The following is a 17,489-nucleotide window of genomic DNA, read 5'->3' on the forward strand; positions in this document are numbered from 1 at the left end:
AATCTTGGAGATTTTTTTTTTTTGATTACAGGCAGCTTTTATGACTATTGAGAGGTTACCAGGAAAATGCAAAGGCAGCAAGAGGAGGGGTCCTTAATGAGAACAGATATTTTGTGATGCCTATGTAAATTAGCTGCTATGGAGAGAAACCCCCATCTACCAAGTGCTGCAAGCTGTCAGAGGCTCAGGAATGTCTCCGGCACTTGAGTTCTAAAATGTTCTGTAGCCAGAGAAATTCAGGTTGGAAGGGGCCAATAGGTTAAGTGAGTGGACATGTAGAATATGAGTTTGCAATCAACGATATGTAGAGCTTTAAATAACCTTAGAGACCATGGAATTCAACTCTTGATTTTACAGATGGTAAAACTGAGGACCACAGTGAGCAGGAGGTGAGAATATGACTCATCCAGGCAGAGACAGGTTTAAAGCCAAGAGTCCTAATTCTCAGTTAAAGGATCCATCCATATTCTGATGCTGCTTCTCTTGTAGCTAGAACATCATATGGTCTTTAATATGAAAAGGGGGGAGGAAGACTTGTACACTTGGTTATAGGGCCAATGTGAGTGTGGTGGTTTAGATTTTCAGATTTTTTTGGCAAAACTCCCTGGAAGTGCAGATTTTCTCTGCTAGGTTTTAAAATCATCCCAAAACAGAGAAAACTAGAGATGAGCGTTTGACTGTGTCTACATGATGCCGAAACAGACAGTTGATTCAGTCAAAAAATATTATTTATGTTGCTGGGTTGGCAACATAACCAGTTGGTGAACTGAATCTTTCACTGTTTAATTCCTTAAGAGGAAGTATGAGGTAGAAGAAAAATCCCCAGACTGCCTGTCAGAAAACCTGGCTCTCAGACCCAGTTGAGCCACTAACCCCTATCCCCAGACCTCATTTTCTCCCTCTGTAAGTTAATCAGATTTGGGCTAAGTTGTCTCTAAGGTGCCTTAGAATTTTGATCTTCTAAGGTACTGCTCTATGCACACTCAGTCATTTTCCAGTATGGGATGGGAGAGGAGGATGTCCCTGTTTACGGTTTTTGCCATCTGCAGATGAGTTCTGCAGCCTCATATTTCTAGTGTTAGAAGAGATTTATGGATGTAGTTCACAACTTATTTCCATTTCACTCCCAAATTGGCTTCTAAATAGATCCCCTAGTGGCCTTCTCACAAAGTGAAAGAGTTCAGTATTCAGTTGACAAGAAGGACTCAGCAGTACTTTCAGGGGGCCTGTACTTTGTCATCTGATTTCATCAAGCTAGTACTAACCCTTCATCAGTCCACACCTCCCTTCCAGATTACCCATGCCCAAAGGCTGGATAATTGGCCTGTGGGATTTTTAAAGAGAAGTAGGGAACAAAGAAGTAGTGTTGACTTAATGATGGGTTCCATGTCAGGTGTTGAATCTGACTCTTTCTGGTTGATTTCTGACTCTTAGTCTGTGAGTAAGATCTCCTGGCTCATGCCCCTGACCATCCCATTTACTTACTGAAGCTTTTTTTTAGTGGATTCAAGCCAGTGGTATTCTAGAGCCAGCTCTCACCAGATTGTGAGAGGCAATTCTGCACAACTTTTACCAACTTCACATTAAGTGACAACACATTGGTGGTTTGAAATAGGCCATGTTGGGGATGTTTACATAATAGAAATTGGAAATTGCTACTAACAGGATGACTTTTCTCCCTAAAGAGCCAGCTGTTAAATAGTTATTGCTGTACACCATGACTCAAACTCAAATGCCTCTAGAGTCTAGAAAGGTAATCTTAAGAAGTAAAACAGGCCTGAGGGTAACAATAAGGATACAGCAGGGAATGATGGGGACTGTGGCAATTGGCAAGAACATATGCTATGTAAAAGCAGCAACCACTACTCTGTTCTTGCCTATGTTACCATGCAGAGATGTCAGCCAAGTGTTGCCAGCAATTATAATTTTTCAAGAGGAACTGGAAATCAAAAGTTTTGTGTGCAATTTCCTAATTACGAAAAACAAAGATTGTTTGGAACTAACTGAAAATTTTTAAAAAATTCCCTGTTTAGTCTAGGCAAAACATGTAGGCAGGATCTCCTCAACCTTTGGATCAGCAGTTTGCCATCTTGCTTTCTGGATTCTCTGTTTCCTGATGTTATTCCTTGGGTTATAGCTCTGATGTTGAGTTTACAACATCATTTCCTAATCAGAAATAAATTTGCCTTCCTTGAGAACTGAAAGAACAGAGAATTTGGATCTGAGAATATCCAGGTGGCTTCTTAGGATTCTACTCTGCCTTGTGTCTTGTTTCTTGTCCATGTGCCATGAAGCGGGAGGAGAGAAACTTAGGCTCAAATCTGCATGTAACATTTTATGATGTTCTCCCAGCACCAGGACAATACCTAGTGTTTGTGCACCTGGGTGTGAGGAGAAAGTGACTTCCATTTTGGCATCAGTCTCTTTACTGTTCCACTTGAAGGCATGTTGGCACTCTACTCTCCAATTCACTCCCTTCCTAGAAGAATAGAGTGGGAAATTGGGCTAATTATTGGTTTTTCTCTACCTGCTTTTATCTTCACTTTCTTCTAAAGGCAGGCAAACTGAAGCTTAGATGAACTAATAAAGGACTTTACTGAATATAGAATAGTTCTCACATTTGGACTAAATGGGTGGGGGCCGGGAAGGAAAAATGAGGATGGAAACAACTAATGAGCACCTACTATATGTCAGGCATTATGCCAGGCACTACACATAAATCAGGCCATTGAATCTCCCCAGCAACATTATTATCATCCGCATTTTACACGTAAGGCAGGAGGCTCGGAAAAGTTAAGTGACTTGTCAGGATTCAAATTCAGGTATGCTTATTCCAAAGCCTTGGCTCTTTTGAGTGAATCATGCTACCTCCCTAAGGAGAGTTAGCTGTTGTGGTTAAGACAATGAAACAGATACTTCATTGGGTTCTGCTGGAAAATAATAATGGAGAGCTCTGTTACCTAGCTTTGGAATAAAGCAAATACCCTGGGAAGCTCACTGTGGTTCTGGGCAACTATGGGTAGCCTGGGGTTCTATAGTAAGCTAGCTAAGCAATTGTTCTATAGCAAATAGAGTTTCCAGGGAGACAGTTTCCATACCACCATATTGCATTATTCTATGCTCAGTATAACATTTGGACATATTATCCCTCTAGTTTATTTTTATGACATTCCTGTTTAACAAGTTATACACACATTTGTAAGACCGCTTTAAAAAAAAATGTAATTGAACTATGTGAAACAAATCTTTCATTAGAAGAGTGTGTATTTCACGCTCTGCCCATTTGACTTATTCATGGTAATTATGGTCACACTACAATTTTGGATCAAGGAATGCACCCCCTTTTATCCTTTAGATATTCTACCATCCTGCACACTATGATGAGTTTTCCTTGATTTAGAAATAAAATGTTCCAGAAATTTTTCTATAAACCAAATCTTGCTTTTTCAATGGCCTTTATGATAAATCTGGAGATATGCTCCTTTGGGAAGAGAATCACTTAACATGCACCCACAAATATCTTTAAATCACTTAAAAGGAAAATAATTTCTATAAAAAGTACTATTTAGACATAACACAAAAAATACCTTGGGGTATTTTTATTTGATACATTAGTTGAAAGGTATAAATACAAAATGAAAGCTTAACTAAAAAGGATACATTGAACCAAAAGATAACTGCCTCTATTAACTCTGTTTCCAAGATTCTCTAAGCTATTCTGTTTACATCTCTGGTTTTCATAAAGTGCTAGGACACGGGGGTTTTTTTCACTGATGGTATCAGTCAAGATTAGCCAGGTTCTGCTGCAACAATAAGCACTCTTCAAATCTTAGAAGTCTAACATTCAAAGTTTCATTTATCACTCACTTTAGATATCCAAAATGAGTGCTGGGGGCTTTGCTCATCTTAGTCACTCAGAAAGACAGGCTTTATTTTAATACATGTATTCATTATTCCTGTGGCAGTGGGAAGGGAATGCGGCAAATCATGCACCGGCACTTAAATTTTCCAGCCAGAAGTGACACATCACTGTTGCTATGATTTCACCAGCCAAAGCAAATCTGATAGCCATGCTCACCCCCAAAGAGTGAAGGGCGTAAAGTTCTACCATGAAACTAAAAGGAGGAAAGTTAGAAATATTAGATGAACTACACTACTAACAAGCAATTCTGTATTCTAACACTTCTTAGAAATGACTAACAGGAAGAAAATGCAACAGAGACAAAAATTCAGTAACAAACAAGAATCACACAAGTAATAAAGGGACTCATATTAAAATATAGCATAAGTGTCCTAAAAGGTCTATACAGTGAATTTGTCAACTTCTAAATATTAAATCAAGTATCTGATTAATACAAAATCTAGGTTGGTCTGATGTTCTATATAAAGAAGTAAACATACACCATAATATAGTCCTCATCAATCTTTATGTGTCTTGCCATTTTTTGGAAAGTTAATCAAATAACCCACGTTTTCCAGGTTCAAATGGGACAGGAAGCACATTAAGGTTAAAATCTGTATCCTCAGAACATTGTTCAGTATTAATAACTCTGTAATACCTCCATTTTCCCATTCATTTTTACCATTTGTAACAACATAGATGGACCTTGAGGGCATCAAGCTAAACAAAGTAAGTCAAATAGAGAAAGACAAATACTGTATGCTCTCACTTACACATGGAATCTAAAAAGAAAAAAAAATATCCTGTAGAAACAGAGAATAGAATGGTGGTTGCCAGGGGCTGAGGGCTGTGCAGTGGGGGAAATGGGGAAATGTTGGTCAAAGTGTATCAACTTCCAGTTATAAGATGAATTAGTTCTGGGGATCTAGTATACAGCATGGAGACTATAGTTAACACTACTGTATTACATACTTAAAAGTTACTAAGGCTGTAGATCTTAAATGTTTTCAAAACAAAAAAATGTATTTATGTGCGGTGGTGGATATGTTAGTTAACCTTATTGTGGTAATCATTTTGCAATATATACATCTATTAAATATCATATTCTATACCTTAAACTCACACACAATGTTATACGTCAATTATATCTCAATAAAACTGGAAAAATAAATATGATGAGTATGAGTTCTGCAACACACAGTGTACAAGATCAGCACATAACAATCAATTGCATTAATATATAGTAGGAATGCACATTGGAAACTGAAATTTTCAAACACAATAATATTTACAATTGCTCCAAAGAAAATGAAATATGTAGGCATGAATCTAAGAAAACATGCACAGGATCTATATGCTGAAAACTACAAACCACTGATGTATGAAATCAAAGAAGACCTAAATAATGGAGAGACATACTGTGTTCATGGATTGGAGGACTCAACCCATTAAACTTGCCAATTCTTCCTAAATTAACCTATAGGCTTAATGCAATTCCTATCCAAATTTGAGAAAGTTTTTTTTTTCTAGATATAGATGAGCTTATTCTAAAATTTATATAGAAAGGTACAGAACCCAAAATAGCTGAAACAATCTTGAAAAATAAAGTGGGAGGAACCATTCTACTTTATATTAAGGCTTACTATATGTCTAAAATAATCAAACTGGGTTTTGTTGATGGAGGGATAGACACATAGATCAATGGAACAAAATAGAGAGACCAGAAATAGACCCATACAATGACCAACTCATGTTTGACCAAGGTGTAAAAGCATTTCAGTGGAGGAAAGATAGTTTTTAAAAAATGATGCTGGAGGAACCAGACATTCATAGGCTAAAAAAGTGAACCTCAATCTTCACATCTTACATAAAAATTAACTCAAAAAAGATCATAGATTTAAATGTGAAACTTAAAACTATAATAACACTTAAAAAATAGGAGAAAATGTTTGGGATCTAGGGCTAGACAAAGAGTTCTTAGAATTTAAGATGTCAAAACACAATCCATAAAAGGAAAAATTGATAAATTGGACCTCATCCAAGTTAAATTTTGTTTCATGAAAGCCTATGGGAAGAGGATGAAAAAGACAAATTATAGTACGGGAGAAAATACTTGCAAACCACGTATGGAACGAAAGAATAATATCTAGTATATATAAAGAACTCTCAAAATTCAACTGTAAGAATTCAATTGTAATAATACAATCCAATTAGAAAGTATGCAAAATACATGAGAAGGAATTTCACCAAAGAGGATATACAAACATGAAATAAATACATGAAAAGATGGTAGATACCATTAGGTGTTAAGGAAATGCAAATTAAAACCAGAATGAGATACCACTTTACACCTATCAGAATGGCTAAAATAATGACAACAAATGCTGACAAGCATGCCAAGAAACTGGATTTCTTATGCATTGCTGGTGGGACTATAAATAGCATAGCCACTCTGAAAAAGCACATGGCTATCCTTACAAAACTAAACATGCATTTACCATACAATTTGGGAACTGCAATTTTGGGTGTTTATCTCAGAGAAATGAAAATTTATATTTATGCAAAATCTGTGGACAAGAGTTCATAGCAGCTTTATTTATAACTGCCAAAATCTGGAATAAACCCAGATGTCCTGAAGTAGATGAATGGTTAAACAAGCTGTGATACATTCATACTATGGAATACTACTCAGCAATAAAAGGAACAAATTCTTGATACCTGAAACAACTTGAATTGGTCTCCAGAGAATTATGTTGCGTGAAAAGAAACAATATCAAAAGGTTACATACTGTATGATTCCATGTAATATTCTTAAATGACAAAATTATAGAGATGGATAACAGTTTAGTGGTTGCCAAGGAGTTAGAAGAGGGGAATAGAAGCTGGATGTGATTATAAAAGATTGATACAGTATCTTGACTGTGGTGGTCACATGAACCTTACACATGTGATAAAATATCATAGAGTGAAACACACAAGCAAATGGATGCATGTAAAACTGGTGAAATTGGAATAAGATGGATGGATTTTTATCAATGTCAGTTTCTTGTTTGTCATGTTGTACTATAGTTTTGCATGATGTTACCATTGGGGGTGAAGGGAATTCAGAATCCTTCTAAATTATTTCTTATAACTGCCTGTAAACCTACTATTATCTTGAAATAAAAGTGTTTTTTTTTTAATATGAGTATGAGATGGTCTATGCTCTAATTCCTATTTAATAAATAGAGAAAAATAAGGCTTAGTTTGAATAAGACTTAGTAGGAAGTCTACATTAGGACTCACCCAAATTAGAGTTCCCAAATCAGAAATCAAAACTGGAACTAATAAAAGGACTGCCAGGATTTACACTAATGAAGAACCTTTCAGAGAAATCCAGCAGCCCCTTTACACAGTTGCGAAGTGTATAAGAGATCCTGAGGAAAAACTGCCCAGTTGAAAAGAACCATTTGATCATAATAAATCGTTTTAAGCTTTTAAACCACTAGGTTTTGAGATGATTTGTTATGCTGTAATCAGAATACTACACCAACCAAGGAGAGCGAGTGGTTGTAGCTGAATGATTTAAAATTTCAGTGAGTCTACTGATTTTAAATGCTAGGATCCATGTTTGCCCTTGGCTGTTCTCTGAAACCTATTTTCCTGAATACTCTCTAAGCAAGTTGGGAATGATGTTAGGGGTTGGAGGATGCAAATAAAAAGGAAATTGAACAACCAGTCCTTGCCCTTGAACAACTCACATTCTAGTGAGACAAAACATCAGTGCATTAAATGGCATGAGAATGGTTATAAGGCAACAAATCAACAAGTTCAAACTGATATACAACAGCACAAATTGAATGCATGTGGCAATGTATGGCTACCCAAGCAGCAGAATAAAGCTAGACATTTTGGGCCCTGGAGGCAACATTTCAGAAAGCGCCCCCCTTCCTTTGTTAATAGTGAAGTAAACATCTCCAGCAACATAGGGCTAGTTGGATGATAGTATTAACATTTCTGAAGAAGGAAAAAAGGAGGAGGTAATTCCCACAATAATTCTTGTTTTAATTTTCCTTTGTTCTCTGTTCCTGATGGGTGTATTTCTGACAAACCACAATTTACCTCAGCATCAATTTTCTCATCTATAGATTGGAGATAGCAACCAGAGAGTAGTGGGTTGAAAGTCAGGAAATCTGAATTGGAATTTCAAATCTATCATTTACTGGCTGTGTGACCTTAGGATACATCACTTCCTCTCCCCATCAATTTCCTCTTCTGTGACATGAAGAGGTTGAGCTGAATGGTCCAGAAGATCTCCACCAGCTCTAATGCTTGAGGCCAGAGAGTTCATAGTTTGTTGTGAGAGTCATAAAAAGTAATGACGATCTATATGAAAGTACTCTGTAAGCCGTAAAGTGATATATCAATGTTAGGGATATCAATATTATGCAGTTCTAGGTTGTCAAAAAAAAAAAAAAAAAAGCCCTGCAGCTCTCCTCCAAGTTTAGGGTCTTAAAATACAAATGGGTACTATCTGTCAAGGCAGCACTTTCACAGCCTCAGAAGTTTCTGATAATTCTTTTTAACAATCTCTCATTGTATAAACACAAATTTGTACTGGTCTCTCTTAAGCTCACCAAGGCATCAGCAGTGATTTCAGGGTTGGGTTCTTGTCCCAACTCAGAATCCTAGGGACTGCTAGAACAGTGGAGGCTATGGTGGGCTACTCCAAGCTTGCTTCAAGACCCTTAATGATCATAGAGGCTCCTTCCATGGGGCTTGGGAGGCCTCTTGTGGGAGAAAGTAGGTTTCCAAGTCGTCCCCTCTTCCTCCACACAAACCCACATCTCTAGCCCTGCCTTTAAGGACACCAACACTTTGTCACTTTACTAGCTGCAGTGGGGGTTTGGGAAATGCTCCGAAATGATAATCAACTTGCTAGGGCATAATTTGTAAGGCCAGCTCACCGTGCGTCCTGTGCAACAGCTCAGGACCAGACCAGATGCATGCATCCAGAGAGGCCATTGTGCCTGAGAAGAGGGGTGCAGGCTTCCAGGCAGGGAAGTCAGAGGGTAGTTAGGGTCTCAGGGCGGGCGACAGTGGTGGGGCATTCCTAGGTGCATCCTGAGCAGAGGAGGAGGAGAGGCCACAGGAGATGTACGGTCCCTTTAAGACCCCAACGCTTGCTTAGCCAGAGGAGGGGGGTGCAGTGGGGCCGCTGCGTGATGGGAAAGTCGCCGGCAGAGCCTCACGCTTTCTCCCGATTTCTTAACTTTCGGGTGGGGGGAGTAGGAATAAAGCCCTTGTGCTGAGGCGGAGAGGGGGTGCCAGCTGGCAGCTACTGCGCTCTCACCGGCTTCCCGCCTGCGCCGAGTGGCCGGCCTCGCGGGCCAAGCGGGGAGCAGACTGCAGGCTGAGGGCTGCGGGCGGGCAGGCAGGTGGCCCCGGCCCTCCGCGCCCGCGCTTTGGCTCTGCCCCCGGGAACCTAGCGAACTGCTGCTCCCTGTGGTGTGAGGGCGGTGATGTTTTTCCTCCCACCCACTTTTGGGGCCCCCTCCCGCCTCGAGCTCACTCTAGCTCTCGCCACAACCTGGGAGCCCCAGACCTAGGAGGAGCGCTCTGGGCAGCTCAGAGCGCGTGTACGCGTGGAAGACGGAGGAGGTCAGTGGCCAGGTCAGTGAGCAGTACCCGGCGCACCCTTCCCTTCCCTTCCTTTCCAGGCTTTGTACAGGTTGGGTATCTTCTGCTGGCTGGAGCCTCCCCTGGAAGTTACCCCAGGACTCCCTGAACTCTCTGGACCTGGCACCCCAACTCCCCCTAGGGTCCAGCTGCCAGTAGCCGGCCTGGAGGTGGGGCCCAGGGCACCGGAGGTAGTTAGGGGATTCTGGATTCGAACTCACCACTTTCCACTCCCCACTGAGCCTGCATATCTCCATACTCTGGCACTTGGAGGAAGCCACTTAAGAAGCTCCATAATGGATTCTGCCGTCCCTTTAATCATTGTGTGTGTCCGGAGCCTTTTTGTTTTCTTCCCTCATTTGCTGAAGTGCCCTGGACCAGTGGGTGATTAATACGCGCTAAAGTTAATGAAACAGGGAGGACAGGCAGGAGGCTCCTCTATTCTCTGGACATCTGCCTCATTTTCCAGCCCAGATCACTGGGGTCAGAGTTAGAGACGCTAGGCTCAGGAAGCAACACAGTATTGCCAGATTTCAGGGCCCGAAGAGCCTGCCTTCTCTTCCCTCTGGCCCAGCCACTAACTCTAGGAGAATAGGCAATTGAGTTCTCTAGGCTCCAGAATGCCTGGAGTTGTTGTGGGAGATAAAATGAAATGATAGATAGCAAGGTGTTTTGCAAGCCAAATGCAAGTCATTGTTTTTTCAGGCATAAGTAGCACTGAAGCACTGACTCTGATAAGAGATACCCTGGGCTAGAACTGCCATTTTTCAGTGGTAACCCACCACCCATGAACTGAGATTTTCTTGTTGGGAGGTAGAGTGAGGAGGGGATTTTAGATGGACACAGACCTGAGATTGCAGTGTCTTCTTATTGTTTATCAGAAAGAGTATTACTACCCTGGGGGCTGTCCCACAGATGACAGTGAATGTGAGATTACAAGGTCAGTCAAACCTCTCTGGAGGATTAAAGAGACACTGAGGGGAGTGAAGATCTGGCTGACATGTGTTCAGCCCTTAGTCTTCTTTTGGGAATGTCTCTTTGGTTCTGTTCTACCCAGGAGACGTCTTCTCAGAATGGACAGGCTCCTGACAACTTGATGGCCCAGACTGCCTTGCAGGTAGAGCTGGGCAAGGAGCCCTTGGGCCCTCTGATCGATGCAAATGAACAAAGCAAATGTTTGTTTCATTGACGCACCTTAATCTACACATTTCTTTAGGTTCTGACAAGTTTTTTTTCTCTTGTAAAGCCCACTACCCTTCCATCTCCCCAGTGTTAGTTGCAGGATTTTGTTTTCTTTCTTGCTGTGGCCCTGGATCCCCCCCAAAAACATGTCAATGGTTACATTTCTAAGTAAACTGTAAAGGAACCAGTGCAAGTACAGGGGCAGAACAGCCTGTGTGAAGTAGAGAGTTAATGCAGAAGTAACTCCAGTTAACTGGGTCAAAGTATAATTTGAAAAATTAAGGACAGTTTGGCTCTTTGCAAGTGTAAGAGTTGGCATGTTTGCTGAGCAATGCTTGCTTGTGTTTATTGCTGTGGTCCCAACAAATGTCTTGAACAACCCCACTCCCCAAAGAGAAAAAGTTAAAAGGATAAAGAGAAACTGAATAGTGAGGAAACCTGGGAAGGGAACTCTCCTCTGTTTATATTTCTGCACAGAATACAAAGGCAGGACTTCAGAATCTTGTAAATCAAAAGTGAAGATTTATAAAGTGATTTGTTTTCTGATGTTCTCCATCACAGCCTGGGAGGCCACACAGATGACAGGGACTCCAGAAGAGATTAATTTATTTCTCTCATCATCAATGTTTCTATTTGCTCATAACATTAGTTGGGGCCCAAGAAAAGCAAAAAAATTCTAAGAGCCATTTTCTTGCCAGCTTGAGTTATGAAGCAATGCTACTGTTCACTGAATCGCCCAACCACTGTACAAGAAAAACAACCCTGTTGGTTCTTACATAGGGAGACCTAAATCCATGTGATTGTGATAAATTGGATTTCAGTGGTTTTAATTTTTTTTTCTCATTTTAGAGACTTGAGGGATAAGCTTATTAAAGTAGACTCAGGAAGAACCTCACTGGGATGGGTAGCTGTGTTGAACTGTTCATGCAAATGATTTGCTTCAAGGGAACCTGGTAGCTCTCAGAGGACAGACATTCTAAGTGATTGAAGGTGGACCACAAGCTCACAGAAGGGACTGAGATGTCAGCACCCAGACCTTTGGCAGGATAGGAGCATTTCCTAGGAGAATTTAGTCCTTGTTTAAGAAGCAAGGAGGAGGTAGCGAAGGCAGAAGGGTACTGCAAAATCCTGGCTGATAGCACAAATTATTCTCTATGATCAGTTCTTCTTCGGTTACATATTCATAATTTGAAACAATGATTTCAAATTATCTGGACAACTTTATAGCATTTAAATTAGGAGCTGTGACGCCCACATCATGGCCCAAAGACAATTCAATTCTCTAGAGTGGTCATCTTGCATTCCTTCCAGTTCTTTATACTTGATATTTAGGTTGGACCCTCTGAAAAGATCAATGAGCTGAGTTCCCATCCAGGGTTAATTCTAGATCGAAATATGCTGTTTCTCAAATATTTACATATTTTCATATCACCCATTAGAAGAGTTTTGCAAATTCTAAAGTCTATGAAAATGATCTGTGACTGGATATGATCTATAGCAAACTTTCTGTGTCCAAAGACTCAAAAGATTTAAGACTTCTACCCCTGAGACTGGAAATGCAAGTCTCATGTTTTTAAGAATTATAGTTACTTTGATGGTCTTTTGCATGGTCCTATAATGTGAACACATTACCTATTTAATTTTGCCTAAATTCCCGTAAAAGTAGCTCATTTTAAATTTCCATTTCACAATGTGAGAGGAATATGCCTAAGCCATTCAGGTATTCAATTGCATCCATTTGCTAATTGCATCTATGTTTTCCAATATAAGCAAGCCAAACTGAAGATCCGTACAGAGCCCATGGAAGACACAGGAGAAACACTGATCAATTTGTGCCTCATCCCTGAAGGATTAATAAAACAGTAGTCTTGTTGCTAAGATCAGTTAACTTACATTTCATAAATTGTTTCGGTCTTATGCCTGTTAGTTTTATCTAGTTTGCCAAAGTAGCTGTTTTGCAAACTCCAGTTTCCCTTTTCTACCAAAGAAAATCTCTTGAGAAATCAACTTTAATTCTCTTAGAAATGAGGATTTCAAAATTTGTTTTTATTTCCCTATGACTTGCCTGTAAGGATTCAGCCTTAGCGTTGGATAGGAATGCAAGTTTATCTACTTGAATTTCCCCCAACAATGTTTGCAAGACAGGAGAAGCAGGGTCTCTTTCTTACACGGGAAAACAATGCTTGCACTTACGTAAATTCTCCGGAATTCTTTTTTCTACCTAGCCAGTTAGAAGCCTAAGCATCAGTGATCTCCATCACTTACAGAGGATCTGTTTTAAGTCTTCTTTTCTACTTTCTTCCTGACAGCTTTGACTACACCAGGCCCTGAAAGTTTTGAGCTGCCTTTTGCAGTGGCCAAAATGAGAAAAAAGTGGGAAATGGGAGGCATGAAACGCATCTTTTTCTTGTTGCTGTTCTTTGTTTTCCTAGAAGGATGCAAAACAGAACAAGTAAACCGTAAGTGTCTCGAGTTTAAAAAACAGTATGCTTTCTTGTAATTTCTTTGAAAATGTGATTATAATCTGTGGGAATTGTGATTTAGCCCAAATATGGCCATGCCATTATTCTAAGAGAAGAAAGTGAATGTTACTGGTTTATGCATGATTTGATAAAAGAATAAGATCTTTGAATTGGGCCAACTAAATTTGGGGCTGTTTTTCTGATTATCATATAGTTTTCATCTCATGGAACACATGACACATTAGCCTATTTTCCTTTTCCTGTTTTAAACTGTACAAATCTCATTCCATTTTACATAACTCTAGAAATATCTGACAGATAGTTGGATTTTTTTCCCAAATTTCAGACTCTTCAGCAAAGGTTTTCAGTTTATGAAAAAGAATAACAGCATAGAAAAAGAAAATCAGGCTCTGTCTATTCTCTTATGCCGAAGAATGAAGAAGGAAAATATCTTCACATTAACTGGATTCAGATGAAAAATCCTTTGAGGAATTTGAGATTCCAGGAACCGTGAGCAAATTGGATGCCACTTATTGGAAGAAATAATTCCCTGCAAAGCCAGGGAATATTTCTAGAAAGTCAGTGATCCGTGTGATGGGGCTAACACTTTGGAGAAGGCATACTAGCAGCAAGGGGGCTAATTAACTCTCCTTGCTGCCACATTTCGGAGATTCATGAGTAAATGTTGACATCTCTGCTCTTGTTAGGAGCTTTCTGCTGCCTTTGCACAGTATGAGCCGCCTCACCTTCTTTGGGCTACTTTCAGCCATCTTTGAGGTGAACATTTGCTCCGAATTCGAAGGAAAAGCCATAGATCTAGTTCCCCTTTTGGGCTGCATCAAAAGAAGCACAAAGTGGAACTAGTCCAAGAGGGGCATTCTCTGCTTCACTGAACTTATTCATGAGAAGGAACTGTGAAAATATTCTTGGTTGGAGCTGAAGCAGTATCTGAAGCCTGTCATTTAAACATTTATCTCCTTTATTAGCATAAGTTAAATATATTAGACATGAAGTTTGTTGACAGGGGCAACAGTGCCAAACCTATTCCATTGCTATTTGTGTTTATGTCCCACTACAATTTTCATAGTAAACTTAGCTTTCTTCCTGGGAGAAATAGTGCTTTTGATTAGGCTTTTAAACATGAATGATTTGTAGTGATATCTAGTATGATTGGGCCATGAGAGGAAGTTTAGTAGGGTATGATCTCAGCAAGGAAACTTGAATCAGCCTTTCCCCTTGTAATCCTTAAACAGCCTCCTTCCCCTTCCATTTGAATATAGTCCATCAGGTCCCTCCTCTTCTAAAACTCCTCCTTGATTTAAGAAAAGTTGTCCATCCATTCTCACCTCAGCTCAGCTCACAATCATCTGGGCTTAAAATACTTCCTCTCTTAGAAAGAAACTTCCCTTATGGCCTGTTACTGATAGCATCATGGGGGAAATTTGCAACTCTTAGAAGACCATGTCTTCTGGGAAGCCTTCTATATTTATGAAGAATTGAGGAATATTGTCCATGCACCATAGAGCTTAGTTGACAAACCAAAGAAAAAGACAAAAACTATTCACAGACCAAAAACTATCACTTTTTAATGTTTCTCACTGCCTATGAATTTGTCCCAAGCCTTTTTGGTATTCAATTGGTGTAAAAATGATTATGTAACACATGGCCTAGGGCACTAGTTCTGATCTAGTATTCCAGGCTTATAGATATATGATGAGGCTAGAGTCGTGGCGATTCCCTGAATGAGCAACTCAGCATCAATTTTTTGTGGCCACACCAAGGCTAACTGTCTCGAATACATACACAAAGTTATTTCCACTAAAGGGGAAATCTCAAAGCATATGCCTTATGTATGTTCCCTCGACACACACACACACACACACACACACACACACACACACACACACACCCCTTCACACACAGACACACACACAAAATGCATGCACAGAGATTTATTTTGCAGCTGTATCAGTGAGAAATTAGAAGGAGTAGAAATGTCAATGCACTGGGAAATGGTTACATAAATGATCCATATAATGTACTATCACGCTACCATTAAAAATACTGCTTATTGCAAATTTGATAGCCCTGGAAAATGCTTATATTAACTTATTTTAAATTTCCTTAAATTATAAAATTAATAATACTCATTGTATATTAAGTTATTTTAAATTTCCTTAAATTATAAAATTAATAATACCCATTGTACAAAATGATATGAAAGTATCTAAGCTTTATAAAGAATGTGTATCCTTCAACTCCAATCACACTCCCCAGGGGTAATCATTACTAACAGGTTGCTATGTGGTCCTACAAACTCCTTTTTTCTGTTATAAAAACAAACATACATGTCTATAGGAGTTCATTATTTTTTAAATAAAAAAGAAATATATATGTAGTTTTCTTTAGCTTGCTTTTATTCAGCAATGTGTCTAGGACATCCTTCAGTGTCAGGACATTGCACTACAACAGTACCATATTCTTTGTAATGCCTACATAGTTTTCAATTGTATACGTGTGACATTGTTTATTTAACCAGTCACATTTATAGTTTGTTTCCACTTCTTGCTGTTAAAAGTAAGGCATTGATGAACAACTTTAGACAAGTAGGCAAGTATTTGTGAGGAATTGTTAGGTCAAAGTGTATCTTCAGTTTTAATCTTGTAAGAAGTCAAATTGTCCTCCAAAAAAGCTACATCAATTTGTACTCCCACCATCTATGTATGAACATCCATTTCTAATTCTTTGACCAAAAGTATTTTTAATCTTTGTATTTTAGGGCCAGTTTAATAGGGGGAAATCATATTTCAGTTTTGCTGTGATATTGTCCTATTACTGGATCATCTTTTACATTATTTTTAAATCCAGTTGTATTTCTTCAACGAATTGTCTTTTTTTTTTTTTAGTTGGGTTGCTTGCCTCATTGATTTGTAAAAGCTTACTTATTAGCATTTTGTTATTTCAAATTTTGTTAACCTTTTGCATTTCAAATATTATTTTCCCAGTCTGCCATTTGCTTTAAACTTTGTTTAAGTTTTATTTTCCTATACAGAAGTTTTAAATTTTTGTGTAGTATGAACTGTCGTTCATTTCCTTTATGGCTTCTGGATTTCTTCTTATTCCTAGGAAGGTCTTTTCCACTCGATATTCTTGTATCTTCTTCTCCTGCTTCCAAAGTTTGGGGTTATACCTGTAGTTCTCTATTCCATCTGAAATTTATAGTCATCTATGGTGTGTAATAGGGAACTAATTTTCTTTTATTTCTGGGTAGTAGGTTCATGAATGTTATTTTTTTTCATCTTTGTACTTCTATTTCTTCCAAAGTTGTCAAAATTAACAAGTATTACTTTTACAACAGGAGAAAAGTCCTTTAAAGTAAAACATCTCATATCCTACATATTTACTGTCCAGTTCTAGAGAAGGGTAGGTATAGGAGTGGAAGAAGGAAAAAGAGTTTTTTTAATCTAAAAAAAAACAAAAAACAAAAACCCCCCACAAAACTAGAAAAAATTCAGGAAACATAAGTGTTAGGGTAATAATCCTTCACATCTCTCTTTGCTGCCTGATACCATTTTATCCAAGGAAGCCAAGGTTTTTGGTTTTTATTTTATTCATTTTTGGGGAAAGGTATTTTTTGTTTTATTTCTGAAAGATATTTTTGCCACATTTAGAATTCCTGGTTGACCACTTTCAGCACATCAGTGATGACATTCCATTTCTTTTTGGCTCCATTGTTCTACTTTACAGATTTTTATTAAAATTAGCTAATGTACAATATTATGTTAATTTCAGGTACACACCATAGTTATTCCACATTTATATACCTAAAGAAGTGATCACCATGATAAATCCAACAGCTTCTGACATCATACAATGCAATCACAATATTATTGACTGGATTCCCAATGCTGTAAATTACATTCCCATGACTTACTTGTTTTATACCTGGAGATTTGAAACTCTTCTTTTTTTTTTATGGTGGTGATAATTGTTGGTAAAATTAAATAGACTTCAGGTGTACAATTCTGCATTACATCATCTATAAATCCCATTGTGTGTTCACCACCCGGAGTCAGTTCTCCTTCCATCACCATATATTTGATCCCTCTTACTCTCATCTCCCACCCCCCACCCCCCTTAGACTATGGTAACCACTAAACTATTGTCTGTGTCTAAGTGTTCTTGTTTCTCATTTGTTTGTCTTGTTCTTTTGTTGTTTTTGGTTTATATACCACATATCAGTGAAATCATATGGTTCTCTGCTTTTTCTGTCTGTCTTATTTCGC

The 17,489-nt window shown here is 38.7% G+C and overlaps 1 protein-coding gene across 12 annotated transcripts in view; it reads left to right on the forward strand.

Annotated features, from left to right (window-relative positions):
* The first annotated feature begins 9,226 nt into the window (after positions 1 to 9,226).
* CHRDL1 (chordin like 1) overlaps positions 9,227 to 17,489 on the forward strand; it is a 211,659-nt gene continuing 203,396 nt past the window's right edge. For 5 of the 12 annotated variants that reach the window (XM_033113827.1, XM_033113852.1, XM_033113861.1 and 2 more), the window contains exons 1-2: positions 9,228 to 9,553; positions 13,051 to 13,200. In XM_033113827.1, the coding sequence (XP_032969718.1) occupies positions 13,104 to 13,200 (97 nt within the window). In that variant the 5' untranslated portion in view covers positions 9,228 to 9,553; positions 13,051 to 13,103. Of the gene's footprint in view, positions 9,554 to 13,050; positions 13,201 to 17,489 lie in introns of all 12 variants that reach the window. The other 7 variants (XM_033113805.1, XM_033113817.1, XM_033113843.1 and 4 more) reach the window with 3 other exon arrangements.

Source organism: Rhinolophus ferrumequinum, chromosome X (assembly GCF_004115265.2).
Source record: "Rhinolophus ferrumequinum isolate MPI-CBG mRhiFer1 chromosome X, mRhiFer1_v1.p, whole genome shotgun sequence".
Taxonomy (NCBI): domain Eukaryota; kingdom Metazoa; phylum Chordata; class Mammalia; order Chiroptera; family Rhinolophidae; genus Rhinolophus; species Rhinolophus ferrumequinum.